General features: G+C 63.2%; 4 protein-coding genes across 5 annotated transcripts; 3 read left to right on the top strand and 1 right to left on the bottom strand.

Annotated features, from left to right (window-relative positions):
• The first annotated feature begins 578 nt into the window (after nt 1-578).
• IMPDH1 (inosine monophosphate dehydrogenase 1) lies at nt 579-8864 on the top strand. 2 transcript variants are annotated; one of them, XM_034062942.1, is made up of 15 exons: nt 579-631; nt 1724-1822; nt 2465-2513; nt 2903-3004; nt 3236-3310; nt 3423-3503; nt 4128-4215; nt 5005-5144; nt 5692-5782; nt 6374-6457; nt 6557-6700; nt 7058-7169; nt 7252-7371; nt 7449-7532; nt 8350-8864. In XM_034062942.1, the coding sequence occupies exons 1-15, from the start codon at nt 612-614 to the stop codon at nt 8369-8371; spliced, it is 1311 nt and encodes a 436-aa protein (XP_033918833.1). In that variant the 5' UTR covers nt 579-611; the 3' UTR covers nt 8372-8864. The 2 variants fall into 2 exon arrangements, with proteins under 2 accessions (XP_033918833.1, XP_033918834.1); XM_034062943.1 differs by lacking the exon at nt 3236-3310.
• A 674-nt stretch (nt 8865-9538) lies between these two features.
• PRRT4 (proline rich transmembrane protein 4) lies at nt 9539-15382 on the top strand. Its single transcript, XM_034063308.1, has 6 exons — nt 9539-9546; nt 9823-10186; nt 11663-12083; nt 12168-12318; nt 13056-14025; nt 15359-15382. Exons 1-6 carry the CDS (start codon nt 9539-9541, stop codon nt 15380-15382), a joined length of 1938 nt encoding a protein of 645 aa, XP_033919199.1.
• Nucleotides 15383-16394: 1012 nt separating this feature from the next.
• Nucleotides 16395-24079, top strand: RBM28 (RNA binding motif protein 28). Its single transcript, XM_034063307.1, has 19 exons — nt 16395-16529; nt 17141-17308; nt 17385-17461; nt 17531-17606; nt 17751-17843; nt 17932-17997; nt 18181-18227; nt 18294-18390; nt 19040-19121; nt 19212-19321; nt 19388-19461; nt 20054-20189; nt 20828-20892; nt 20976-21137; nt 21723-21857; nt 22622-22696; nt 22774-23024; nt 23290-23389; nt 23878-24079. The coding sequence occupies exons 1-19, from the start codon at nt 16403-16405 to the stop codon at nt 23998-24000; spliced, it is 2064 nt and encodes a 687-aa protein (XP_033919198.1). The 5' UTR covers nt 16395-16402; the 3' UTR covers nt 24001-24079.
• On the bottom strand, nt 24069-26923 carry LOC117436229 (large proline-rich protein BAG6). Its single transcript, XM_034063306.1, has 3 exons — nt 26780-26923; nt 25542-25877; nt 24069-24080 (listed from the first exon to the last, which is right to left on the bottom strand). The coding sequence occupies exons 1-3, from the start codon at nt 26921-26923 to the stop codon at nt 24069-24071; spliced, it is 492 nt and encodes a 163-aa protein (XP_033919197.1).
• Nucleotides 26924-27264: the final 341 nt, after the last annotated feature.

The following is a 27264-nucleotide window of genomic DNA, read 5'->3' as shown; positions in this document are numbered from 1 at the left end:
TGCAGGGGGTAAAGGGGGTCCCTGTGTCATTGCACATCACCCAAGGGACAGGGATGACTCCAAGATACAGGGGTCCCTTTGTCCCTGTGGGACCCCCAGGTGACAAGGGGGGCCCTGTGCCATCAAGAGCCACCCTAGAGACAAGATATGGGGGGGACACCCCCCAAATCACGTCACGGGGCCACCCTCGTGTGCCCCTGACCTTGCAGCAGTGGATTAGAGCAGGCAGCGAGCGGGCAGCGTTAATCCCGAGCAGGCGGCGGAGGGGGGGGGGGGGGGCATCCACCACCTTGAAGGACAATGGAGGGGACACCCTGATTTTGGGGGGGAGCACCCCAAGATTAGGAGAGGGGAATATCCCCAGGTTGGATATAGAAGGCGTGCAGCATCCAAATACCTCATTAATAGGTATCCAGAGCCAAAGGGGGACCCCAAAATAGAGGGGGGGTCCCTAGAATTAAAGGGGGGGGGCTGAATGCGATGGGTGCGCTTTGGGGGCTTGAATACACGTGGATGGAGGGGGGCGGGGCCAGTGAGGGGGCGGGGCCAAAGGGAGATGGGCTGGGTTAGGGCCGCCCATCGCCCCTCCCCTCTCCGGCGCTGAGCGCGCCATGGGCGAGGGGGAGCCCAGGTACGGGAAAGGGGGGGACTTGGGAGGCACTGGGATGTACTGGGATATACTGGGATGGGGGGAGAGCACAGGGGGGCTCCTGGGGGGTCAGTGGACCCCATATGGGGGGTGACGGGGCATGATGAGGTAGCACTGGGGAGGGGTTTGCGGTGGGGGGGGTACTGGGAGGTGCGGAGTGGTACTGGGCGGGTACTGGGAAGCGCGGGGGGGACTGGGAGTTACTGGGAGGGGGTAGAGAGTGGGGAGGAGTGGAAAGAGGGGGAGTTAGAGGGGTTGGGGGGGATTGGGGGATACTGGGAGGCAATGGGGGGGGGGGAGCTGGGAGGTCATGGGGGGGAACTGGGAGGTAATGGGGGGGACTGGGATGCAATGGGGAGGATGGGGGGGGGTGAGGTGGAGGGTCCCGGTTCCGGCAATCGTGCCCGTGTGTGTCCGTCCACCCCCCGAGGCCACGCCCAACGCGGGGCTGCTGCGGGAACCGGTACCGCAGAGCGGTGGAGCCCCTCAGGACCCCCCCACCGGCACCGGGAACCCCTAGGAGCCTCCACCCGCACCGTGGGCCACAGGGACCCCCATAGAGACCCCCAGGGGGAGCCCCCATACACCCCCTGGGATCGGGACCCCCAGTGGGACACCCCCCCCCGAACCCGCAGGCACCCATCCCGGCACCGGGAAGGTGGGAGGCACTGCCCGGGGGGAGGGGTCCTGGAGGGATCTCTTTTGGGGGGGTCTAGTCCTTGGGGCGGCCTGGTCCCAGGTGGGGTCCAGTGCTGGGTACGGGGGTTCCCAGTGCTGGGGGCCTGGTGGTGAGGGTCACAGTGCTGGGGGGAGCAGTACTTGGGGGATCCCAGTGTTGGGGTGGGGTTCCGGGCCTCGGGGGGATCCCAGAGGATGTCCGGATGCAGGGGGGATCCTGGTGTGGGGGTCCCGATGCTCGCTGCGGGGTCCTGGTCCCTATAGGTTGGTCCCGGTGGGATCGCAGTGCCCGTGGCCGGGTCCCAGTCCCGGGTGGGGGTGTTCCGGTGCCCGGGGGGGTCCCGTTGGGGTGTCCCGGTGCCCATGAGGGGTCCGGGGGGTCCCTGCGTGCTGCAGCATGGCCGGGTACCTGATCAGCGGGGACACTGGGTACGTGCCCGAGGACGGGCTCACGGCACAGCAGCTCTTTGCCTCCTCCGATGGCCTCAACTACAAGTGAGGGGACCCCCCCAACCCCGTCAGAGCCCCCGGGACCCCAACCCCCAGACCCTTGACCCCAAGCAGCCAGAAACACCCCCCAACCCCCCTCCAGTCATCACCCCCCAGACCTCCCAAGCCCTTTGCCCCCCCACCCCGGACCCTCCCTACACCCCCCTGACCCCCCCAAGCCCCAGGTACCCCCACACCCCCCCAAAACCCTTCCCAGATCCCCCCCAGGCCCTCTGTAGACCCCCTTTGGCTCTCCCAGAGCCCCCCTAATCCTCCCCAAGCCCCATTAGGCCCTTCCCATACCCCCCCCCCCAACCTCCCCCAGGGCTCTCATGGCCCCTAAGACCCCCAGGTCCCCCCAGACCCCTTCCAGATCCCACTTTGATCCCCCCAGACCTTCCAAAAGCCCCCCAAGACCCTCCCTTGACCCCCCAAGGCCCCCCTGGACCCCTCATAGACCCTCCATAAGAACCCCCAGGCCCAAACCTGCCCCCCCCCCCCATGTGGTCAGGGTGCAGCACCCAGATACCTGTGCCCCCCTGTGTGTGTGACACCCCCCCAGTGTGGGGCTGGGGTGGTTGGGGAGGGCTGGGGGATGCTTGGAGGGTCCATGGTGAACCCCCTTGAGCCCTTCATCACCCCCTGCAGTGACTTCCTCATCCTCCCTGGCTTCATTGACTTCACGGCTGATGAGGTGGTGAGTCCTGACCCCCCCCAGCACCCCCTTTGGGGTGAGTCCTGACCCCCCATGGGGATGCTCTCACTGTGACCCCCATTGAGATGATGTCCCCATACCCCCACATGTCCCTGTGACCTCCCCTTAGGGTGATATCCCTGGTTCCCCTTCCCACAGTGATGGGTCCCCCCACCACTGACATCCCGGTGCCCTCCCCACCCTGCAGTGATGTCCCCATGGTACCCCCATGGGGGTGACATCCTCATGACCCCCCCAGGGTGATGTCCCTCCCCCCTCCATTGTAGTGACCTCACTGTGACCCCCCCGGGTGATGCCCCCCCCATAGTGATGTTCCCACGTGGTGCTGTCCCCGTGCCCCCCCCATTGAGTGACATCCGTGCCCCCCCCAGGACCTGACCTCAGCGCTCACCCGGACCCTGTCCCTGAGCACCCCCCTCGTGTCCCCCCCCGCCGGGGGCAGCACCGAGGCGGAGCTGGCCATTGCCATGGCGGTGAGCGGGGGGGGGACACACACCTTGGTGGGTGGGTGGAGGGACTGTGGGGTATGGGGGGCACCGTGGGGTGAAGGGGGATTTGGAGATGTCAGGGGTGCACCCTGAGGTGGAGGGAGGCCTTGGGTTATGTGGGGGGCACCCCAGGGGATGGGGCGTGCATGGCCCCCCAGCATAGGGGGGTCACACGCATGGGTTCAGGACCCCCCTGACCCCCCGTGCCCCCCCCAGCTGATGGGCGGCATTGGCATCATCCACCACAACTGCACCCCCGAGGTGCAGGCCAGCGAGGTGCGCAAGGTGAAGGTAAGGGCGACCCTCACATGGGGGGTTCCTGCCCTATGGGCGCCTCCAACCACCCTGTGGGTGCCCCCTGTCAGTGGGCCCCCCACCCATGGATGCCCCCTTTCCCCCCCAGCAATTCTCTCATGGCTCCCTCCGAACCCCGGAGCAGCCGCTTGGAGCCCCCCAGGACAGCGACAGCCACAGCCCGGGGCAGGTGATGTGGGGCACAGGGATGTGGGGCAGGATGTGGGATGCAGGGACATGACGTGGAATTGGGAGGGTTGGAAGATGTTGGTGGGATGTGGGGCTGGGATGTGGGATGCAGCACTGGGAAGGGGAGTAGGGCAGGAGTGGGAGCAGAGAGCAGGATGTGGGGCAGGGATGGAGTGGAGGAATAGGGTCAGGGATGATGGGATCAAAGATGGGGTGGGATGGGACAAGGATGGACTGAGATGGGGCAGGGATGGAGTGGAATGTGGGAATGGATTGGGATGGGATGGGAAGCTGGGGTAGGCTTCAGGGACAGGGACAAGATGGGATCAGAAGCTGGGATGGGTCTTGGGGACAGGGGTGGGGTGGGATGGAGGGTAGGATGCAGAATAGGGATGGGATTGGACACAGGGATGGAATGGGATCAGGGATGGGGTGGGGCACAGAGATGGGATTGAATGAGATGGGATTGAATGAGATGGGATTGAATAAAATGGGACGTAGGGATACAGTGGTAGGGGTATGGTTGGCGGGATGTGATGAAGTGGGATGGGGATATGACTGGATGGGTCAGGATGTGCTGGGCTGGGTCAGGTGTGTGCCTGGTCCCATGGACACATTCCCACAGGCACTGACCAAGCTCCGGGACCTGGTGTTGGCTCCGGCCGGGGGCACCCTCAGGGAGCCCAACGAGGCCCTGGAGCACAGCAAGAGGGGTACGGATGGGGCACCCCGGCCCTAGGGCCACCTCCACATCACCCCGTCCTTGGGGTCCCCTCTGTGTCACTCCATCACTGCTCCCTACCTGCTGTCCCCTCTGTGTCACCCCATCCTTGTCCTTGCAGGTCCTTCCGTGTCACCCCATCCTGTTCCTTGGAGTCTCCTTTGTGCCACCCCATCCCTGGTTTCTCCTCCATGTCCCCACACCCCCAGTGTCTGCTCTGTCTCCTCTCATCCCCATCCCTTGGTGTTCCCTCTCTGGCTCCCTATTCCTGTCTCTCGGTGTCCCCTCCATGACACCCATCCCTACCCCTGGGGTCACCTTCTCATCCCCCCATCCCTGATGTCCCCCACATGTCCCACATCCCTTGGGGTCTCCTCTATGTCACCCCATCCTTAGATTCCACTCCTCATCACCTTGCCCTCCATGTCTCACATCCCCAGTGTCCCCCCCATATCTCCCCATCCCTGTGGTCATTTCTGTGTCCCTTCATCCCCATCCCTTGGGGCACCCTCGATGTTCTACTCCCCTGCTAGGATCCCTCCATGTTCCTCACCCTTGGGGTCCTCCCTGCATCACCCCATCCCCAGTGTCCCCTCCATAGCCACCCATTCCTAAAGTCACCTCCGTGTCACCCTGTGCCTGAAGTTGCATCCATGTCACTTCATCCCTTGGGGTCACCACATCCGCCATTCCTTCACATCACCCCCATGTCCCCCCTCAGTGTGTCCCTTGGGCTCTTCTCCACGCCCCCATCCCGTGACGTGCCCTATCCCTGTGGCAGGGGTGCGGGTCCGTGCGGGCTGTGCCCCATCGCTGGACGCGGGCTCACGGCTGCTGTGCGGGGCGGCCATTGGCACCCGCGAGGATGACAAGTACCGGCTGGACCTGCTGGTGCAGGCACATGTGGACCTGGTGCTGCTGGTGAGGGATGGATGGGGGGGCATGGGGCATGGGGACACAGCACACACTGACCTGGGGCTGCTGGGGAGGGACAGACATGGGGCCATGTGGGGACACCCCATATCCCAACCTGGTGCTGCGGGGGAAGGGACGTGGCAGAAGAACCCTGAGACTGGAGAACATGAGACACCGTGCACCCCAACCTGCCCTGCACCCCAGTAGCCAGACCCACAGCACTGAAATGCCGTTCCCAGAGCATCCCAAACTCTGCACCTCACATCCTTACCCCATGACATCGCAATGCTTTTCCTGCTCTGCTCCCCACCCTGTGACACCCCAATACCCTGCACTACAACACTGCAAATCCTTACCCCTGTATCACCATGCTCCCCTGCCCTGCTCTCCACCCCACAGCACCCCAATTTGCAGCCCCACAGCCCCCCAACCCTCTTCCTGCCTTGCACCCCAATGCACCCCACAACCGTGTGTCCCCTCTATGCCCCCCCCTCACTGGAACCCTCCCCCGGAACCCCCCCCTCACCGGGTGCCCCTCGTTCCTTGTCCCCAGGACTCATCGCAGGGGAACTCCCGGTTCCAGCTGGGGATGCTCCAGTACATCAAGAGCCGGTACCCACAGCTCCCAGTCATCGGTGGCACTGGTGAGGAGGGTGGGGGGCAGGGAGGGGGTGATGTGGGGCTGGGAATAGGGGTGCCAGGGGTGTGGAGCAGGGTGGCGTTTGGGGTGCAGTGTGGGTGCAGGACGGGGGTAGTATTGGGCTGTCATGGGGTAAGGATTGTGGTGCTGTGGGGCAGAATATTGGGATGAAGGGCAGCGACAGCATTGGGATGCCATGGAGTTGGGGTGCTCTGGAGCACAGTTTTGGGGTGCCATGGGACACTGAGCTGCTCAGGGGAATCATTGGAGTGCCGTGGACCCCATAGACTAGGGGTATCATGGTGTGGGGAATCCCATCTCAGTGTGTCCCCCATGGGGGTGTCTCCAGGGGGGTATCCCATACCAGCATGTTCCATGTGGGTATGTCCCCTGTGCAGGTATCCCATCTGGGTATGTCCCCATGGGGGTGTCCCGTGTTGGGGTGTCCCCTATGGGTTCTGTTCTCAGGGTGTCCCCTTTGGGGTGTCCCATACTGGGGTGTGGTGTCCCACGGCAGCCTCCCTGTCAGGGTGTCATCCCCGGTGGGGCTGTCCCGTGTTGGGGTGTTCGGGTACCCCACGCTGTGCTCTTGCAGTGGTCACCGCCGCCCAAGCCAAGAACCTCATCGATGCCGGTGTGGACGCGCTGCGGGTGGGCACCGGCTGCTTCACCCATGAAGGTACCCCCGGCCCCCCCCCCAGCGCCCCCGTCGGTGCCGCTCCGGGCGCTGTCCGCGCCGCGGGTGCTGAAGCCGTGCGGTCCTGCCCCGTTCCCACAGCGCATGCGTGCGGGCGGCCGCAGGGCACCGCCGTGTACCGCGTGGCCGAGTACGCGCGGCGCTTCGGGGTCCCGGTCATCGCCGACGGCGGCCTCCGCACCCTGGGTCACGTGGTGAAGGCGCTGGCGCTCGGCGCCTCCACGGGTGAGGGCGGGCGGGGGGGGACACCGAGGGAGGGAACCCTCCTGCACCCACCCCAAGGGGGCATCACCCACCTCACACACCCTGCTGGGTCCAAGGGCTTTGACCGCCCCTCTAACCACCCCAAACCCCACCCTGAGGAGGGTCTGATGCCCCTTGTAGCCCCCACTGCCCTCCAATTGGGCCCTGCTCCCCCCTTGGGTCCCTGTTCCCCCCCATTGGGTCCCTGCCTCCCCATTCCCCCCCACTTTGGGTGCTGACCCCTCCCAAAACCCCCATTCCCCTCCCCATGGGTCCCTGACCCCCCACCCTTGTGTCATTTGCCCCCCATACCTAACTCCTCCCAATATCCCCCCACAGTGATGCTGGGCTCCCTCCTGACCCCCCCCACCGACCCTCCCCCTGAATTCCTCCCACCTGAGGCCACCCGTTTGTCACCGCACCAGGACACGGCTGCTGGCCACCACCACAGGTACATCACAGGGGGAGTCTGGGGGGGGGGGGGTCCCCTGCACCCTGAACCCCCCTTTTACCCCCCCCATGTCACCCCATAGCAAGGGGGACCCATCCGGCCCCATCCCAGAGAATTCCATCCATCACTTCATCCCGTACCTGATCGCCGGGATCCAGCATGGGTGCCAGGACATCGGCGCCCGGAGCCTCTCAGTGCTGCGGTGGGTTGAGGGGGGGTCATGGAGGGAGGGGGTGTTTGGGAGTACCCGACCCCACTGACCCCCCAATACCCCCCCAGGTCCATGATGTACTCGGGGGAGCTGAAGTTTGAGAGGAGGACGATGGCGGCACAGCTTGAGGGGGGAGTCCACGGGCTCCACTCGTAAGGGGGGGACAAAGGAATAGCTTTGGGGGGATAGGGGGTATGGGGTTACATGTGTTGGGGGGGCACCCGGTGATCCCAGTTTTAGAGTATGGGGGGGTCCCAGCCACCCTTTGCTCAGGTATTGGGGGTTCCAGTGTCCCAGTGCTGGGGTTTGGGGGTCCGAGCTCCTCCCCATTGCCCCAGTGTCAGCTACTGGGGGTCCCAGTCCCCCAGTTGCTGGGTATTGGTGTTCCCAGCACACCCCCCCCCCCTTTTCCCCACTGCCAAGCCCCCACAGCTGTGGGGCACCCCTATACTGGGGGTACTGGTCCAGACTGGGACAGCCTGGGGCACTCGGGGGCTTCACCTTGGGCCCCCCAAGATGCTGCAGTGGGTTTTGGGGTCCAGGGGAGGCGGGGCTTCTTGTGTTTGGGTAGCTGCTGATTGGCTGGTTGAGGTGCTGATTGGCTGGTTGACCAGGATGCTGGTTGGTCAGTTCGTTGCTGGCCAAGATGCTGATTGGTTGGCTGGTTGGCTAGTCAGGATGCTGATTAGCTGTGATTGGTCAGCTGGTTGGGATGCTGGTTGACTGGTTGCTGTCCTGCCTGCTGATTGGTTGGTTGGTTGGGGGACCAGGTTGCTCATTGGTTCGTAGAATGGTGGTGAGGATGCTGGCTGGGTGACTGGCTGATCAATCAGGATGCTGATTGGCTATGATTGGTCAGAGAGTTGGGATACAGATAGGCAGGATGCTGACCTGGTTGCTCATTGGTTGGCTGGTTGAATGACACACGCCCCCCCCCCCCCCCCCCGACTCCCCGTCTCTACCCCGCAGGTATGAGAAGCGGCTGTTCTGAGGATGGGGTCCCCCTGACCCCCCCACCCTGGGCAGCACCATCACTGGTGCTGCTCTGGGGCTTTTTGCACTATGGGCTGGATTCCCCCGGCCTCCCAGCACCCCCCGGGACCATGGTGCTTGGGGGGGCCCCAGGGTGCTGCACCCCCCTGAACCCCTTCTTGGGGGGAACACGGGACCCCCCACTCAGGGTCCCTCCACTCAGGGTCCCCCAGCCCTGGGGACATCCCCACCCAGGGGTCACCCACAACCCAGGGACCTCCCCGGATAAGGGACTCCCCCCCCCACCCCGGGTGTTTCCCCTACCCAGGGACCTCATACCCAGGGATCTCCCACCTCAGGGTGTCCCCCACACAGGGAACCCCCCCATAACCAGGGAGCCCCCACCCCAGGGTGTCCCCTAATCCAAAAACCAGGGACCTCCCATCCCAGGTGTCCCCAGCAGGCTGAGGGGGGCCCTGTTATATCAGGTATCAATAAAGTAATAGAGCATCCCATGGTGTGGGTGTCCCATGGGACACACGTGGCACATGTGATAAACATGTGATACACATGACACACGTGACATGGCTTTGCATGCCTGGGGCCAGCTGGGTCACCCCAATGCGGTGTTGCATGGTGAGGTGGGCTTGCATGACCTGACATGGTTTTACACGATGTGACATGGGTTTGCATATGGAAACACCGGTTTGGCACCTGGAGACACAGGTTTGCACATGAAATGCAGGTTTGCACATGGAAACACAGGTTTGCACATAGGAAACGCAGGTTTGGCACCTGGAGACACAGGTTTGCACATGGAAATGAGAGTTTGCACATAGAAACAAGGGTTTGCACATGGAAACAGGTTTGCACGTGGAAATGCAGGTTTGCACATGGAAACATGGGTTTGCACATGGAAACAGAAGTTTGCACATGGAAACAGAGGTTTGCACATAGAAATACGGGTTTGCACATGGAAACAAGTTTGCACATGGAAACAGGTTTGCACATAGAAACACAAGTTGGCACATGGAAATGAGAGTTTGCACATAGAAACACAGGTTTGTACATGGAAACAGGTTTGCACATAGAAACACAAGTTGGCACATGGAAATGAGAGTTTGCACATAGAAACACAGGTTTGCACATGGAAACGCAGGTTTGAACATAGAAACGTGTTTGCACAATGAAAATGTGGGTTTGAACATGGAAACATAGGTTTGTACATGGAAACATGGTTTGCACATAGAAACATGGGTTTGCACTGGTTTGCACACAGTGGGAATAGGTTTGCACACAGGGACATGGGTTCACACACTGTGGCAGGGGTTTGCACACCCTAGCAGAGGTTTGGACACCATGGCTTGCCTTTGCACACCATGGACACGGCCTTGCACAGCATGACGTGTCTGCACACCGCGGGCATGGCCTTATGCACTAGGACACAGGTTTGTGTCCCACATGTGGCAGAAGTGATGTCTCGGCTGAGGAAGAGGAGGGCAGAGGGAGCTGCAGTGGTGCACCCACCATCACCAGTGCCACCATCAGCACTCGTGTGAGCAGCGGGGCAAGCGTGAGCGATGTAACCGTGGGAGCCGAGCGGGGCCGAGCTCAGCCGATCGGAGCCGACTCGAGTGAGACCGAGCGGTGCCGAGCTCACCCGAGCGGCATCGAGCGGGGCCGATCTCAGCCGAGTGGAGCTAAGGACGACCGAGAGGAACCGAACGGAGCCGAACGGAGCCGAGCTCAGCCGAGCCGAGCGGCGCTCCGCCGGGTCCTAGTGCCCGCGTCCATCGCGGAGGAGGAGGATGAGGAGGAGGGGGTGAAGAGGAGGGTGAAGAAGGGGGGGCTGTAAAGGTGGGGTGGGGGGAGGTGAGGGGAGGGGCCGGTGCCGCTGGGACCGGTGCTGCCGCGGAGCGGGGCCGGGGCTGGAGCCGTCGCCGAGGCCGGTGGGTGCTTGGGGGAAGTGGGGGGGTGTGTCAGGTATGGGGGTGCTGGGGTGCCCAAGGCGATGGGGTGCCCGATATTGGGGTACTGGGTACGGGAGTACAGGGTGCTGGGTATTGGGGTGCCCAGGATATCTGGGGTGCAGGGTTTTGGGGTGCTGCTTTGCTGGGGTGCACGATGCTGAGGTGCTAGGGTGAAGGGTGCAGGGTTTTGGGGTGTATGGTGTGGGGTGCACGGTGATGGGGTGCCCACGGTGCTGGGTTTCGGGGTTCATGGTGTGGGGAGCTCAGTGTTGGGGTGCAGTGCGGTGGGTGCGGGTGCTGTGTGCCGGGATGGAGGGGTTTGGGGTGGGTTACACGGGGGTGCTGTGTGCAGGGGTGCGGGGGGGTGTTGGGGTGCTGAGGGTGGGTGCCCCCCCCGCTGTCTCACGCTCACACGCACTGTCACGCGTGCACACCCACACGCGCTGTCACACGCACACGGACACCCACGCGTGCACGCGGTGGTGGGTGCGTGGGGCGCGGGTGGGGGTGCGCGTGCAAGGGGGGTGCGCGGTGAGGGGGCGCGAGGGAGTGCGCGCAGCCACGCGTGTGCTGCCACGCGCGGTGATCCCGTGTCACGCGCGCGCGCCCCCCGCGGGGTCCGTGTGTGTCACCCGTGGGTGCTGCACCAGGACGTGTCCGTGTGCCCCCCCCCCCTCCGCAGTGCCCCCCAGTGTGTGCCCGTGCCCAGCCCCCTCGTGCCCGTTCCCCGCACGGCGCCGGTGCCGCCGGGTCCCGTCACGTCACATCCAGCGGGATGCGGCCGATGTGACACCAGAGACAGCCCCTGTCACACGCATTAGGGACAGGCACCGGGCGGGGGGGGGGGCACACCGGGTCATGGGGGGACCCAGGTAATGGGGGGAACCGGGTCATGGGGGTGGGTGCCATCACCCTCCAATGAGCTCCATGGGCTCCGTGGGGCTGGGGGTGCTGTGGGGCTGGCCGTGGGTGTGTGCCATAAGGGTAACTGTGCCACGGGGCTGACCGTGCTGTGGGGCTGGCCATGGGGCAAGGTGTGCCATGGGGTGGATGATGTGCCATATGGCTGGCTGTTCCATGGAGATGACTGTGCCATGGGTCTTGGTGTGCTCTAGGACTGGCCATGATGTAGGGTGGGACACGTGCTGTGGGGCTGAGTGTGCCATGGGGTGGGCTATGTCCTGTGGAGCTGGCTGTGATGTGGGACTGTCTGAACCCTATGGGGCTGGCTGGGTGCCATGGGTCTGGATGTGCCATGGGGTGGGTGCTGTCGGTTCCCTCACTGCACCCCATAGCGATGCCCAGCTCCGTGTAACCATCCCCCCCGCCCCTCTCTGCAGATGTCCTCAGCGATGTCCCCAGTGGGGCCGGGCACTGCCCCCTGCCTGCTGCTGGCCCTGCTCTGCCTGCCCCCCATTTATGGGGCACCCCACAGCGACGCCCCCCCTGTCCTGTCCCTCAACCTCGGCCTCAACTTCAAGCTCAAGGTGCGAAGTCGGGGTCCCCCCCGCCCCACATCGCACCCCCAGCCTCACAGCCTGCCCCCATTGGGGTCAGGCTGGGACCCTGGTGATGAGATGGGCTCTGGGACGCCCCCATTGGAAATGGGGGGCTTTGGGGGCGTCCCCCCGCCAAAGGGAACCCCCACATCTGAGGAACACAAGGGGCTGGAGCTGGACATCGCCATTGACCTGACAGCGGGGCTGGACCCCAAAGTGGGGTCGCCCCCCACCAGCCTCCTGCAAGGCCCCCCTATGGCCGGTGAGTGCCCCTCAACACCCGGCTGGGGTGTCCCCCCCATATTAAGGCCCCCCCCAATGTGTGGGTCCGTGTCCTCCCCCCCAGGGTCCTTGGCTCCCACGGTGCCCCCCAAGTTGAGCTTTGAGGCGCTGGGGGGGGGCAATGGCTCCTGGGGGCAGGAGGAGGGCGGCAGCGGCAGCACAGAGCCAGGTGAGGAGAATGGGGGGGTCCTTGGGGGGATCCATGGGGTTTCCTGGTGGGATTGGGGTGTTATGGAAGAGAGTGAGGGGGTCCTGGGAATGGGGAACAGGGGCTATGGGTTAATGGGAGCATAGGGGGGGCCTGGGTGCAACTGGGGGTAATAAAGGGGGATCCTTGGGGGGGGGGGGGCTGAGGGGGGTCTGGGGTGCTGCTGATGGGTCCTGGAGGGGGCCTTGGGGGTCTCTAAAGGGGTAGGAGGGGTTCGGGTGGGATTGGGGTCATCATGGAAGAAAATGAGGGGGTCCTGGGAGGGGAGTGGGGGATCCTGGGGGGGTTAATGGGGGCGTAGGGTCTGGGGGGATTGAAGGGTTTGGGGTTCCCAGGTGGAAGGGGGGGGGGAGATAAGGGAGTCCTGGGTGGGATCAGGAGGAACTGGGGTTGTTTGGGGGTCTTGGGGGGATCAGACGGTTCCTGGGGGCACTGAGGGTCATTGGGGGTGATTTGGGGTCTCTCATGGGGGGCAGGGGGGTCCTGGGGGGTTTTGGGGTGTCCCTGGGGAGGCTCAGGGGTGTTTTGGGGGTCCTGATGCATTCCGGCCCCCCCCCATCCGCGCTACACGGGGAGTGCACATCCCACGTGGGTGCTCACCCCCTGACCCCCCTTTCCCCTCTCTCCAGCCCCGCCCACTCCCTCCTCCTCCTCCTGCCCCCCCCCGTCGCGGTGCCCCCCCCACCCGCGCGCCTCCCCCGCGCCTTTCTCGTGGCCCCCCCACTTCCTGCCCCCCCCCCGCAGCTGGGGCGCGGCCGCGGGCACGTGGGGCCGGGCGTGGCCCGCGCACGTGTTCGGGGCGGGGGCGGTGTTCGCGGCGCTGGCGCTGCTGGGGCTGGCGCTGCTGCTGCGGGGGGGCGCGGGGCGCGCGGCACGGCCCCGGGGGGCGCTGCTGGCCGTGGCCGGGGCCGCGCGCGCGCTCCCGCTGCTGCTGGACCCGTACGAGCGGCGGGGGCTGCTCCCCGCGCCCTGCGCGCGCCTCCTCTTCGAGCTGCCCTTCCCCTGCCTGGGCTGGGGGCTGGCGCGCGGCCTGGCGCGCCCCCTGCCGGCCGCGCTGGCGCTGCTGCACGTGGCGCTGGCGGCCGGAGCCGTGCTGGCCGTGGCGGGGCTGGGCCGCGCGGGGGCGCTGCTGCTGCTGCCCAGGGCCGGCTTCGTGGCGCTGGCGCTGGGGCTGGCGCTGGCGCTGCCCGCGGGGGGCGGCTGCCGAGGGGGGGCGCTGCTCGGAGCCGTGGGGGTGCTGGGGGCCGTGGGCAGCGCCGTGCTGCAGGTCTACGGGGTGCTCGCGGACGTGGGGTGGGCGGGGCCGGTGCCGCAGGGGCCCTGGGGCTGGTGGGGGCTGCAGCTGGGTTGCCGGGTGGCGGAGGTGGCCATGGGGGGCACGGTGGCCACCATGGCCATGGTCAAGCCGACGTCGCGGCGGCGGCCGGCGGAGCAGCCGGAGGGGGGCGGCGAGGCGGCAGGCGGGGAGGCGGGGGGGGGCTCCAGCGGCGGGGCACCCCCCGAGGCCACGGACGGGGACGGGGACCCCACGGCCGGGTACCGGCCCCCGACACCCATCAACCTGCGGCGCAGCATCGACGAGGCGCTGGGAGCGCGGCGCGGGATCGGCCGGGACGTGGGCGGGTTGAGCTGGAATGGGCTGGGAATGGGGTGGAATGGACCGGGAATGGGCGGCAATGGGGCCGCCGGAGTGGGGGGCAGCGGCAAGGCCACGGTCCCGAGTGTGGAAGGAACCTTGACACCGAGTCTTGGGACGTCCGTGACATTGTCGAGTCTCGGGACAACCTTGACGTCGAGTCTCGATGGGGTCCTGAGCTCCGGTCTTGACACAACCCTGATCTCGAGCCCTGGGACAGCCTTGGCCACGTGCGTGGGTACAGCCACAACACGGAGCATTGTGACAACCGTGACCTCGAGCCTTGGCACAACCGTGGCACCAACTCTTGACCCAACCGTAACAACGAGTCCTGGCTCAACCGTGACCCAGAGTCTCAGCACATCTGTGGCCCCAAGTCTCGGAGCAACCACAACATCAAGTCTTGATACAACCATGACCTCAAGTCCCAGCACCACCAGCGCACCCGGAGCCACCACAACTGGTGCAGCGGTGCTCAGCACAACCAGCACAACCAGCAAACCAGAGCTCAGCACCACCAGCACCGCACGCATCAGCACAGGCATGGCCTCAAGTCTTGGCACAACCACAGCCTCAAGTGTTGGTACCACTATGACATCAAGTACTGGCACCACCAGCACACCAGGTTTTGATACAGCCGTGGCCCCAGGTCTTGGTGCAATCACAACTCTTGGAGCAGCCACAACCACTGTTGGTACAACCACGACATCAAGTGTTGGTAAAGCCACAACCCCAAGTGTTGGTACAACCACGACATCAAATGTTGGTACAACAATGGCATCAAGTGTTGGTAAAGCCACAACCTCAAGTGTTGGTGCAACCACAACCCCCAGTGTTGGTACAACCACAACATCAAGTGTTGGTAAAGCCATAACCCCAAGTGTTGGTACAACCACGACATCAGGTGTTGGTACAACAATGGCATCAAGTGTTGGTAAAGCCACAACCTCAAATGTTGGTGCAACCACAACCCCCAGTGTTGGTACAACCACAACATCAAGTGTTGGTAAAGCCACAACCTCAAGTCTTGGTGCATCCACAACCCCCAGTGTTGGTACCACCATGACTCTGGATCTCAACACAACCAGGACCCCAAGTGCTGGAACAACCACAACATCGAGTCTTGGCACAGCCGTGACCTCAAGCGTTGGCACAACCGTGGCCCCAGGTGTTAGTTCAACCACGACCTCAAGCCTTGGCACCAGCAGAGCACCAGCTCTTGGCACAACCGCAGCACCTCTTGGAGCACCCACAACCCTGAGCATTGCCACAACCACGGCCCCAAGTCCTGGCACCATCACCGCAGGACCCAGCCCCACCGGCGCCCCCCCCCTTGCACCGCTCCTCCTCCGGCACTGGGGCCCTCGCGGTGTCCCCGGGGGTACAGAACTGTGCCCCCCTGTCCCCACAGGGCAGTGACACCATTGACTTGTAGGGGGCACCCTCAAACCCCCCCATGGTGCTGGGGGCACCCAGTGGGGCTGGGATGCCCCCTCGGACCCCCAAGTGCTCTGGAGATCTCCCCAAGAGACCCCGTCTGCCCCCCATGTCCCTGGAACCCCATGTCTTTGAGACCGTCAAGTGCTGATGACAACCTGGGACCTCCCCCAAAACCCCCAAGGTCCCTGGGACCCCCAAATACGGGTGACATCAAAGCCCCCCCATTTCCTTGTGCTGATGAGAACTTGGGGGCGCCCCAGCTGCCCCCCAGGGCTCTGTGAACCCCCCCCAAGTATGGGCAAGAACCTGGACCCCCCCTGTCCTTGAGCCCCCAAGTGCTGATGACAACCTGGGGACCCCCCCAGCTCCCCCCAGTGGTGACAATCCGAGCCCCCCCTCCCGTGCCCCAGGGCCCCCCCTTCGACAAGCCCTCCCCCCCCCAGCGCTGGGGGGGGCATTAGGGGGTGTCCCCCCCTTGTACCCAATAAAGTGCCACGCACAAAGGGTGTGAGTGTGACCCCCACACTGTGACCCCCCATAACCCCCCATGACCCCTGGGACAAGTCCCCACAATACCCCCCCATGACCCCTGGGTGGGACCCTCAAACCCCACCACGACCCCTATGACCCCTGGTATGGGGCCCTCAGCACCCCCTCTAAGCCTTGGCAGGGGAGCCCCGAGCCCCCTGACCCCACAGCCTGTAGAATGGGACCCTCGGTACCCCCATACCCTGGGATGTGACCCCCACCACCCTTGGGAAAAGGACCTCCAACCGCCCTTGATACCCAAGTCCCTGTGATGGGACCCTTGAGACTCTATAGGATCCCCCGAGACCCCCCAGCTGACCCCTGGGATGTGCCCCCCAAGCCCCTCTGGGTGTGAGTGTCTCCACGTGGGACCCCCAAAACCCCTCCGCATCCTTCACCCCGCTGTTCCCCTCCGCGCCGCCAGGGGGCGCTCTCCCCCTCCCGGCCTCCGGTCTGTCCCGCCCCCTGCCTCACTGCGCGGTCCAAGATGGCGGCGCCCTGCAGCCGCACGGTGCTGGTGCGGGGCCTGCCCGCGGCCGCCACCGACGCGGAGCTGCAGCGGCTCTTCGGGAGCATCGGGCCCCTGCGGAGGGGATTCATTGTCACCGAGAAGGGTCCGGGGGGGCCGGGGGTGGGAGACCCGGAACTGGGGTGGGGGTGCTGAGAGGGACCAGGACTGGAGTTTGGGGGCGCTAAAGGGGGCTGAGACCGCGGTTTGGGGGGGACACGACTGCGGGTTTGGGGTCTGGAGGGGACTGGGAATGGGGTTTGGGGGGGCATGAAGGGGACCAGGAGCAGGGAGGAGGGCTGGGAATGGGCTGTGGATCGGGGCTGAGGGGCTTTACGGGGCTGGAGGAGGGGATGGGGTCAAGCTCTGGGACCAGGGTTTTGGGGGGCTGAGTGGCTTGTTGATGGGGTTTGGGGGGTGCTGAGAGGGGCTGGGTCCAAAGAAGGACCCAGAGCCAGCATTCGGGGGCGGCAGGACCAGGGTTTGGGATGCTACAGAGGCCGGGGACGAGGGTTTAGGGGTGCTGTGGTGTCCTGAGACCCGTTTATTGAGGGGTCTGTGGCACTGGGGGTCCCAGAGGACACTTCGGGGCAGGATTTGTTGGTCATGGGGACTCTCCAGAGCCATTGTCTAGGACTGTTGAATGGGGTTCGGGGTGCCAGGAAGGGGGGTCAGGAGGGGCAGTATTTGGGGTGTCAGCCCCCGTTGTCCCCCCAGGCACCCAGAGGTGCCGCGGCTTCGGCTATGTCACCTTCTCCCTGGCCGAGGACGCCCAGAGAGCCCTCGAGGAGCCCCCCCCATGGGGCAGCCACCGCCTGACCGTGACCCTTGCCCGGCGCCGGGGGCACAGACCCCCCCGGGGGGGGGCAGAGCAGGAGGCAGGAGGTGAGGGGGGGGCCCGAGCCCATCCTGCACCTGCAGAGTGGGGCCGAGCGCCCTCAGTGCCCCATTGCCCCCACAGGGAGCCCCCCGCAGGCAAAGCGGCCCCGGCCGGCATCCAGGAAAGCACGGTTGATCGTCCGCAACCTCAGCTTCAAGGTCTGGGGGGGTCCTGAGAGGGCCTGGGGGGGGTTGGGGACCCCCAGCTCACCCCCTGCCCCCCCATAGTGCTCGGAGGAGGAGCTGAGGGATCTCTTCTCACCCTATGGCTCCGTGCTGGAGGTGAACATCCCCAAGAAGGCAGGTAAATCCCATCCCCTCTGCCTCGGGGGGGGGGGGGGGGGTTGGGGGTGCTGCCCCCCCCCAAAGGGCAAGTTGGATGTGGGGATGCTGGGGGGACTTGGAGCAGCGTGGGGGGGTTCGGAGCAGCATTCCAGGTTCTTGGCAGATGGGAAGATGCGAGGATTCGCCTTTGTGCAGCTCAGGAATGTGCTGGAAGCAACCAAAGCGCTTCGGGGGATGAACATGAAGGAGATTAAAGGTTTGAGGGGTGGGTCAGGAGGTTTTTGGGGGTGCCTCAGAAGTGAGGGGCACTAATGGGGTCCCCCCATGTCCCTTTGCCTCCCCAGGGCGGCCGGTGGCTGTGGATTGGGCTGTGGCCAAGGACAAGTACCAGGCAACAGAGGGGACCCAGGGTGAGCGTCCTACACCCCATAACCCCATACACCCATAACCTGAGCACCCCAGACCCCCCCCCAGACCTGGCTGGGGACCCCCCGAAGTGGTGTTGGGGGTGTTTAGACCCTATTGGTGGCCTTTGTGTGGGGCACAGGGTTTACTTCGGGTAATGGTCACTGCTGGTACCTGGTGCTGTGCAGGGGGCAAGGAGGAACCTGGGGGGGGTGCAGAGAAGGAAGAGGAGGAAGAGGAAGAGGAAAACGAGGAGGAAAAGGAAGAGGAAGAAGAGGAAAATGAGGAGGATGGAAAAGAGGAAGAGGGAGATGAAGAGGAAGAAGAAGATGATGATGGAGGCAATGAGGATCGCAGTGAGGAAGAGGAGGATGAGGAAGAGGATGAGGAGGATGAAGGTTTGTTCTACTCTGGGTGGATGAGGGTAACAGTGACTGGGTTAGAGGAGGGTGGGGGAGCTCCTCTTGGATTGAGGGGGCACTTCTGGGGCTCTAGGGGGGTTTCCTCTTGGATTCGGGTGCTGCCATGGGGCCTGGGGGGTGGGTGGGATGTATCCTGGGTGTCTGATGGGGTTCCCGTAGGATCTAGGGTGGACTTCTCTTTAGTGGGGCCTTTCTCTGGTATTAGGGGGCCTATCCTGGGGGTTTCCCTTGGGGGAGGGTTTCCCTGGGATTTCAGGGGTTCCCTGGTGATTGAGGGGACTCCACTGGGATTGGGGTGGGAAATTCCATGGGGATCTGGGGGAGGTTTCCCCTTGGATTGGAAGGGGCTCCCAGTGGATCTGGGGAGGGCTTGTCTGAGGTCATTTGAGGAGTTGCCCCTGGGATTTGGGGGAGGCTACCCAGGGGTCTGGGGGTTTTTCCATGGGACTGGCGGGGGTTCCCCTGGAAGTATGGGGGGGTCTCCCCATTGGATTGGGGGTTTCCCCATGGGATTTTAGGAGGTTCCTGTTGGCGTCTGGGGGGGTCTCTCTGAGGGTCTGGGGCTCTCCCTACACTGGGGGGGTTCAGCAGCGCCCCCCCCAAAGCCCCCCCCATCCATCTCCAGCTGTGAAGACACCCAAAAAGCACCGTGGCCGGGGAGGGGCCCCCCCATCTGACGTGGCTGAGGGCAGGACCGTGTTCATCCGGTGAGCACTGCAATGGGGGGGCACACTTTGGGGTCCCCCTGCCACTGGGGGGTCACTGTGGATCACTGACAGCCACTCCTGTGCCCCCAGGAACCTGTCCTTTGACACGGAGGAGGAGGCGCTGGGTGAGCTCCTGCAGCGCTTTGGGGAGCTCAAGTACGTGCGGGTGGTGCTGCACCCCGACACTGAGCACTCCAAAGGTAACGGGGGTCACTGGAGGGGAGCACCCCCTTTGTTCCCCCCAGTAACCCCCTTTCTGCCCCCAGGTTGCGCCTTCGCCCAGTTCCAGACACAAGAAGCTGCCCAGAAGTGCCTTGAGGCTGCTCAGGGTGATGGGGAGGTGAGAGGGGGGACAGGGACCCCCTGGGGGATGAGAGACCCCCGCAGGTGACAAAGGGACCCCCTTGGGGTGATGAGGGACCCCCCCCAGGTGACAATAGGATCCCTCCTGGTGACAAAGGCAACTCCCCAAGGCAATAAAGAGACCCCCCAGGGTGACAAGGAACCCGCATAGATGATGAGGGGCCCACCCCATGGTGACAAGGGACCTCTTCAGGGCAATAAGGACCCACCTTAGGGCGACAAGGAGCCCCATAGGTGACAAAAGCCCCCCCCAGGATGATAAGGGACCCCCCCAGGGCAATAAAGAACCACCCCAATGTGACAAGGGACCACCCTAGGGCAATAAGCAGCACCCTAGGGTGACAGAGGCCCCACCCCAGTGTGGCAAGGAACCCCCATAGGTGGCAGAGGGCCTCACAGGGCAGTAAGGGACCCCCCAGGAGTGATGTCATGGGGGTTGCAGCATCACCATCCCACCCCTATGGGTTCAGGGGTTACCTGTGGGGCCCCCTCCATTCTACGGGTCACTCCCCCATTGTGGGGTTCCCAGTGGAAACCAGTGGATTCCCAATGGGTTCCCACCGGTGCAGGGAGGAGGCCTCCGCCTGGATGGGCGCTTGCTCCGCATGGACCGGGCTGTGACCAGGGAGGAGGCGCAGAAGCTGCGGGGCCGCAAGGAGCCGAAGCCAGCGGGGACCCGGAACCTCTACCTGGCACGGGAGGGCTGTGAGTGGGGACCCCAAACACCCCCTTTCTCCTGTGACCCCCTCTTTGTGCCCCCCCCAACCACCTTTTTGCATTGCAACCCCCCCTGTGCCCCCAAATCCCATTATTTTTCACCCAAATCCCTGGGCTTTATATCCCAAACCCCCTTTTTTTGCCTCCCCATCCCCATTTGCCCCCTCAACTGCTCGTTTGCCTCTCAAATGCCCCTTTTTGTTTTCCTGAGCCCCCTTTTCCCCATTCAGAATACCCGGGATTTGCCCCCCAACCTTCTTTTGCCCCCCCTAAGCCCCTTTTTTCCTCCCCTCCCTTTTTTCTCTCAACCCGCTCCTGTTTGGCCCCTGGAACCCCCATTTTTTGCTCCTCCAGAACATTTTTGTACCCCTAAAACCCATTATTGGCCCATCCAAACCCCATTATTGGCCTCCCCAAATCCCTTTTTCTACTCCTGAACCCACTTTTTTCCCCCCTAAATCCCCTTTTTAGCCCCTCCAGCCACCCTTTCTCTCCCCAAACCTCCTTTTTTACCTCCCCAACCCCCCTTTTTGCCTCCCTCAACCCCAAACTCCATTTATTCCCCCCCCATCTCCCTTTTTATCCCCCCAAACCCTTTGATTCCCCCTGCGTTCCCCCCTCCGCAGTGATCCGTGCTGGGACCAAGGCAGCAGAGGGGGTGAGCGATGCTGACATGGCCAAGCGTGCTCGGGTGAGTGTGACCCCTGCAACACCCGGTGTGTGCCCTGTTCCCACCCCCCCATTTTGGGGTACCCTGACCCCCCGTCCCCCCAGTTCGAGGAGCTGAAGGCGCGGAAGCTGCGGGACCCCAACATCTTCGTGTCGCGCACCCGGCTCTGCGTCCACAACCTGCCCAAGGCCATTGACAGCACCCGCCTGCGCCAGGTCCTGCACCGCCTGCTGCGGGCGGGGGGCAAGGGACCCTGCATCAAGGAGGTGGGGACCCCCCCCCCCCCCAGGATCCCTTCGTGTGCTCCTGAGCGCTGGGGCCTCACTGGGAGAGGGGTTGGGGGGGCAGAATCAGTGGGTGTCCCCCTTGTGTTCTCTCTGGGGTGCGTTTGGGGGGTGCAGGGGATGTGGGTGTCCCCATCTTTGAGACCCCCCCCAGTATCCTCCTATGCTCTGTGTCTCCCATGGGAGCGGGTTTATGGGCAGAGGCAGTGTTTGTCCCCCATGTGTCCTTTGTGGGGTGGGTTTTGGGGTACACCACCATGTGTGTGTCTCCCACCATGTGCCCCTGTGCTCTCTGTCCCCACTGGGGTGGGTTTTAGGGGTGCAGAGGGGGTTGCTGTGCCTCCCCATGTCCCCTTGTGTCCCCTCTAAGGTGGGTTTTTGGGGGTACAGAGGCTCTGGGTGTCATCCCCCCCCAGTGTCCCCTCCGGGTGGCTTTGGGGATGATGGGTGCAGAGGCAGTGGGTGTCCTTTGTCCCCTCACCCATGTCCCCCCAGTGTCCCCCCAAGGGTGGGTTTGGGGGTGCAGCAGCCCTGCCTGTCCCCCCATGTGTCCCCATCTCTCCCCAGTGCCGGGTGATGCGGGAGCAGCGGGGCCAGGGGCAGTCGCTGGGATTCGCCTTCGTGGCCTTTGGGACGCACGAGGAGGCGCTGGGGGCCCTGCGCAGCATCAACAACAACCCCCAGCTCTTCGGGGCGCACAAGGTGGGGGCACCCCCGGGGGAGGGGGGGCGCTGAACCCCCCTACGGCATCCACAGCCCCCCCAGGCCCTGCACCTTACCTGAGGGGGCTTGAGAGGTCCTGTCTGTCACCACCCCCTGCAGCCCTATAGCCCTCCCCAGTACCCCAATATCCCCCTCACACCCCTATAACCCCCCAGAGCACCCCTATAACCCCCCTCACCCCTATATCACCCCTCAGCACCCCTGTAAGCCCCCTGCAACCTTAATCCCCCTCCACAGCACCTCTGTAACCCCCTAGCACCCTTATTGCCCCTGCTTGCCCCTGTAACCCCCTGAACTGCTATAACACCCCATCACCCCTATATCCTTCCCAGCACCCATTTATCCCTCACAACACCCCTATATCAACCCTCCACACCCCTGTAATCTCATCAGGATCCTTATACGCACCCAACAACCCCCTTCTTCCTGCACCCTTATGCCCCCCCCAGGTCGTCCCTTCCCCAGCAGGGCCCCTCTATGCTCTCCTACTCTGCCCTATAGGTCCCCAAGGGGGTCTCCCCATGCCCTTTTGGGGAGTTGCCCCCCATCTATCCCCCCCGAGCCCTAGGTGGGTTCCCCCCATTTGTGTGTCCCCATTCGTGTTCATCACCCTATTCATATCCTGTCCCATTGATAATTCCCCCATTCATGCCCCCCTTTTTTCCCCCCATTCATTCCTTCCCGTTCATCCCCCCCTTCACCCCTCTTTCACCCCCCCCTTCACCCCCATTCCTGCCCCACAGCGCCCCATCGTGGAGTTCTCCCTCGAGGACCGGCGGAAGCTGAAGCTGAAGGAGCAGCGAACCCAGCGCAGCCTTGTGAGTGCCCCCCACCCTTTTGGGTCCCCCCTCTCCATCTCCCCCATCCCCATTGCTCACCCTTTGCCCCCCACCAGCTCAAGCTGAAGCAGATGCAAGCAGCAGCAGCAACCCCCGAACCGGCTGCACCCCAGAAGAAGCCCCATGGGAAGAGGGGCACCCCTGAAGGGAGGCAGGACCCCCCGGACCCCCCCTCGGCCTCCCCAGAGCCCCCCCAGCCCTGGTCCGGGTTCCGCACGGATCCGCACGCGGGGAGGGTGACACTTCCGGACGGGTCCACAAGGAGGAAGGTGCTGGCACTGCCCTCGCACCGTGGGCCCAAGATCAGGTATGGGGAACCCTTCTTTCTCCCCACTGCCTCCCTCTCTTCATCTGCTTTCCCCTTCCTTGTCTTCTTCGCCCTCTTCTTCTTCCTCATCCCCCCTCTTCTTCCCTCCTTCTTGCTCCCATTTGAGGGATCCCTATCTTCCCCCTCCGCTCCTGCACCCAAACCCCCTCTAGGTGCTGGTTGGCAGCACCCATGGGGGTATATTGGCACCCAGGAGGGTACTGAGCACCCATGGGTGCCCCTTTGCTCTCCCCTCCGCCCCCAGGAAGCGGGACAAGGGGAAGGTGAAGCCCCCAACCACGCAGAAGCAGCCCAAGGCCAAAGCCCAGAGGAGGAAAGAGAAGCACAAGGTGCCCCCACCCAAGGTAAGGGCCCCCAACCCCTCCATGTGCTTTTAGGGTATCAGATCACCCTAACTGGGGGTGCTGGGGGGTTCTCCTCACCCCCTCCCCTGGCCCTGCAGCCCCAGTGTGACTGGATGGGTGAGGGCATGGATTTTGGGATCCCCATCCTTCCATGGGGATTGGGGGCAAGTTGAGGACCCTCATCCATTACCCCCTTGGATGGGTGAGGGGTGGGCGTCTGGGGACTGCTGTGCTCCCCCTGCCCGTGGTGGCTCTGAGGGGGGTGATTTGGGGACCCCCTTACCTCGGGTATATAGCAGGATGACTCCAGGGGGTGATTTGGGGACCCCCCACCCTTCCCCATCATCTCATGTGACATTTGGGGCTCCCCCTTTCTTATGTGGGTGGACTGGGGGGATTGGCTTTGTAACCCTCATGTTGGTTGGGTGGGGGTGGATTTGGGGTGATGGGGGGGGTTTGGAGCCCCCCATCTCACCCCCACACCTCAGGCTCGCAGGGAGGGCCGCGGGGGGGCCGAGGCCCGGTTCGATGCCCTGGTGGAGCGGTACAAGAGGAAGATCCTGGGCAGTGACCCCCCCACAGCCAAGAGGAGCAAGTGGTTTGAGAGCTGAGACCCCCCCAGCACCCGAACCCCCCCATGGGTGCTGCCCCCCCCCGTGTAAAGCTATTGGAGTATATTTTAATATAAAGCCTTTGGAAGACAAAAGGTGCTCTCAGGTCTCTGTGTCCTCTCATGTACCCCAACAATGTGTTCCCTCCCTTATGTGCCCCCCCCGTGTCACCTCTCATGTGTTCTTGTGTCCCTTCACATATCCTTGTGTCCCCCTGGCTCCTTGTGTCCCTTCTTATCCCTCCATGTCCTTGTATCCCCCCATGTCCCCCTGTGCCCCTTCCTGTCCCTGTGTTCCCCAGTGTCCCCCAGTGTCCCCAGTGCTGGTGGCTGCTGAACCCCCCTGGGGCTGAGTCAGCCTAAATGTACTGGGAGTGACCCTGTGTGACCTCGTGTGACCCCGTGTCCTGTGGTGACCCCTGGGTCAGACCCTTCTTTGGGGTCCCTGCACCAGGCAGGGGTTGGGGGGCACCAGGACAGCCACCACCATAGTCATTGTCACCCTCAGCATCATTGTCACCATCAGCATCGTCATTCCATCAGAAGAATGAATAATTCCGTGCTAATTCAATATAAAATAGTAACAATAGTAAAATGATGATAAAATAACAAGAATTGGATAATAATTCAAGAGTGGCAATAATAACAATGCTAATAATAATGTGATAATGAAATATTGGACATTCAGTAATTCAGTTGTAATAACGATAAAATAAGGATTTAATACAAATACAGGAATAATGCCATGGTAATAAAATAATGATAAATAACTCTAGAATAATTATAAAAATAACAGTAATAAATTATAAAATGAAATAATCCCATCATAACGGTAATCAAATATGAATTCCATTATAATAAATTAAGAATTTCATAGTTTGTGCTAACAGTATTTTAATCAATAAAACTCCAATGCTAATCACTAATTATAACTAAATCAGAAGGTAATAATAGGAATTTGGTCATAGTTTGATACAATAATAGCAATAATGGGAAAAGATGAACAGTAAAATAATAAATAGTGATAGAGTAACAAAAAACTGTGAAATGACAATAAACACTAAAGTAACAATATAGTTAGAAAATGACAGTAAAATAATTAAATATTAATAAATTACTAAGAAAATAATAAAATAGTAAGAAAATAAAAGGACAAGAACATAAGGAAATAGTAATAACAATCAAATAATGAAACATTAATAAAATAGCAATAAAGTAGGAGCATCACAGCAGTGTGTCCCATCCTCCCCGTGTCCCCCATGTTGCCCATGTCCACCTAAGTCCTTGTTAAAAGCCCAGGTCTCCCCCCCCATTAACACCCCATGTCCCTCCGTGTCCCCCCCCATTAGCACCCCATGTCCCTCCATGTCCCCCCTATTAACACCCCATGTCCCTCCATGTCCCCCCCCATTAACACCCCATGTCCCCTGTGTCCCATCTCGCCCCATCAACATCCTGGCTCCCCCACATTGTCCCCACGTATTCCCCCTCTCCCCCCCATTAACACCCCATGTCCCCCCCCTCCAGCCCCCTCTCCAGCACATCGAGGCAGCGGCGCAGCCGGGCCAGGGTCACCCCTGCCGCCGTGTGGGGGGCCTCGGCCACGGCGGGGGGTGCGGGGGGCGGCGCGGGGGGGGGCGGGGGCGGGGGGGGGCAGCGCAGGAGCGCGCCCATGGCCCCCAGCAGGTGCCGCAGGGTCTCCAGGTCCGTGGCCACCTGCGCCAGCGGAGCCCCCCCCGCGGCCCCCCCGCCCGGCAGCGCCCCCAGCAGGCGCTGGAACAGCTGCAGGTGCTGCCCCATGGCCCCCAGCCCCAGCGGGGGGGGCGGCCCCTCCAGCACCGCCCCCAGCCCGAGGATCTGCACCCCCAGCGGGAACAGCTGCGGGAGGGGGGAACACAGAGGGGTCAGCACCCACAGACACCCCCAGAGACACCCCCATAGATACCGCCGTAGACACCCCATAGACACCCCCCAGTTATGGGGGTCCCCCACCATCCAGGTCACTGAGCCCCCACTCAGCTTCCTCAGCCTTGGGGACCCCACATCTGGGCATGGGGATCCCCTCTCCCAGCATCTACCCCTTGGGAACATCCCTATCCAGGGCATAGACACACCCCCAACCCCCCTCCCCAGCCATGGGAATACCCCCCCACCACAAACAAACTCGCCTTTGGAACCCCCTATCTGGGCATGGACGCCCCCCCCCAACCATGGGGATACCCCTCCTGAGACCGGTGTCTAGGGCACAGCCCCCCTCCTTGGGTACCCCAGATCTGGGCCCAGAGACCCCACCACCACACACAGCAATGGGGACCCCTCCTGGAGACCCCGAGTTTGGGCACAGACCACCCCACTTGGGGACCCCTATTAAGGGTACAGAGCCCTCCCACCCAGACCCCTCAGCAATAGGGATCCCCTATGGGGACCCCGTAGATAGCCTCCCCCCTCGAGGACCTCCAATCCCTGCCTCAGAGCACCCCCTAACCCCTACAGCCACGGGGACCTTTCCCCTGGAACCCCCCGTGAGAGCACAGATAACCCCCATTAAATGGACCCCTGGGGACCCCCAGTCCAGCATCCCACCCACAAGGACCCCCAATCTGTGCCTCAGAGCCCCCCCCCCCCCGGACCCACAATTTAGGAGCAGACCCCCCCTCCTTCCATATCCCCCCCTCGGGCCCCCCCATCTCCCCTCATCCATTCTGGGTGCCCCCCATGGAGCAAGCCGAGGCTCCCCCCTCCCCTTGCCTGACCGGGGTCCCTGTTGGGCCCCCCCTCACCTGCAGGCGCTGGAGGCGGGTGCTGAGGGTGCGGATCAGGTTCCTCGCGTCCACCCGCACCCTGTCCAGCCCCACGGGACGCCCCGCGGCCGCGGGCAGCCCCAGGCAGAGCAGCGCCCAGAGCGGAGCCGCCGGGCCCCACATGGCACCGGCCCTGGGACACGGGGGGGGACCCCAAACCGGACCGAGGAGACTCGGGGGGGAATGAGAGAAGGGAGTGAGCCCCTGGGGCGGGCATAGGGTGGGGGACATGTGGAACACATGGGGATGGGGGAGGACAAAGGGGGACAGGGGGGGAAAGGGGAGAGATGGGGACAAGGGGGGAAAGGGGGTGAGGGAAGAGATGGGGACATGGAGATGGGGGAGATACGGGAGCAGACAGGGGTGTCCCCGCATGTCCCCTGCGGTCCCGAGTGCCCCTCGCTCTGCTCCCCACAGCGCTGGGGAGTCCCTTGGGGTGATGGCCCTGGGGAGTTGTGGGGGGT

This window comes from Melopsittacus undulatus, chromosome 5 (genome assembly GCF_012275295.1).
Source record: "Melopsittacus undulatus isolate bMelUnd1 chromosome 5, bMelUnd1.mat.Z, whole genome shotgun sequence".
NCBI lineage: Eukaryota > Metazoa > Chordata > Aves > Psittaciformes > Psittaculidae > Melopsittacus > Melopsittacus undulatus.
The sequence above is the reverse complement of the archived record's forward strand: the minus strand, read 5'-3'. Positions and strand labels throughout refer to the sequence as shown.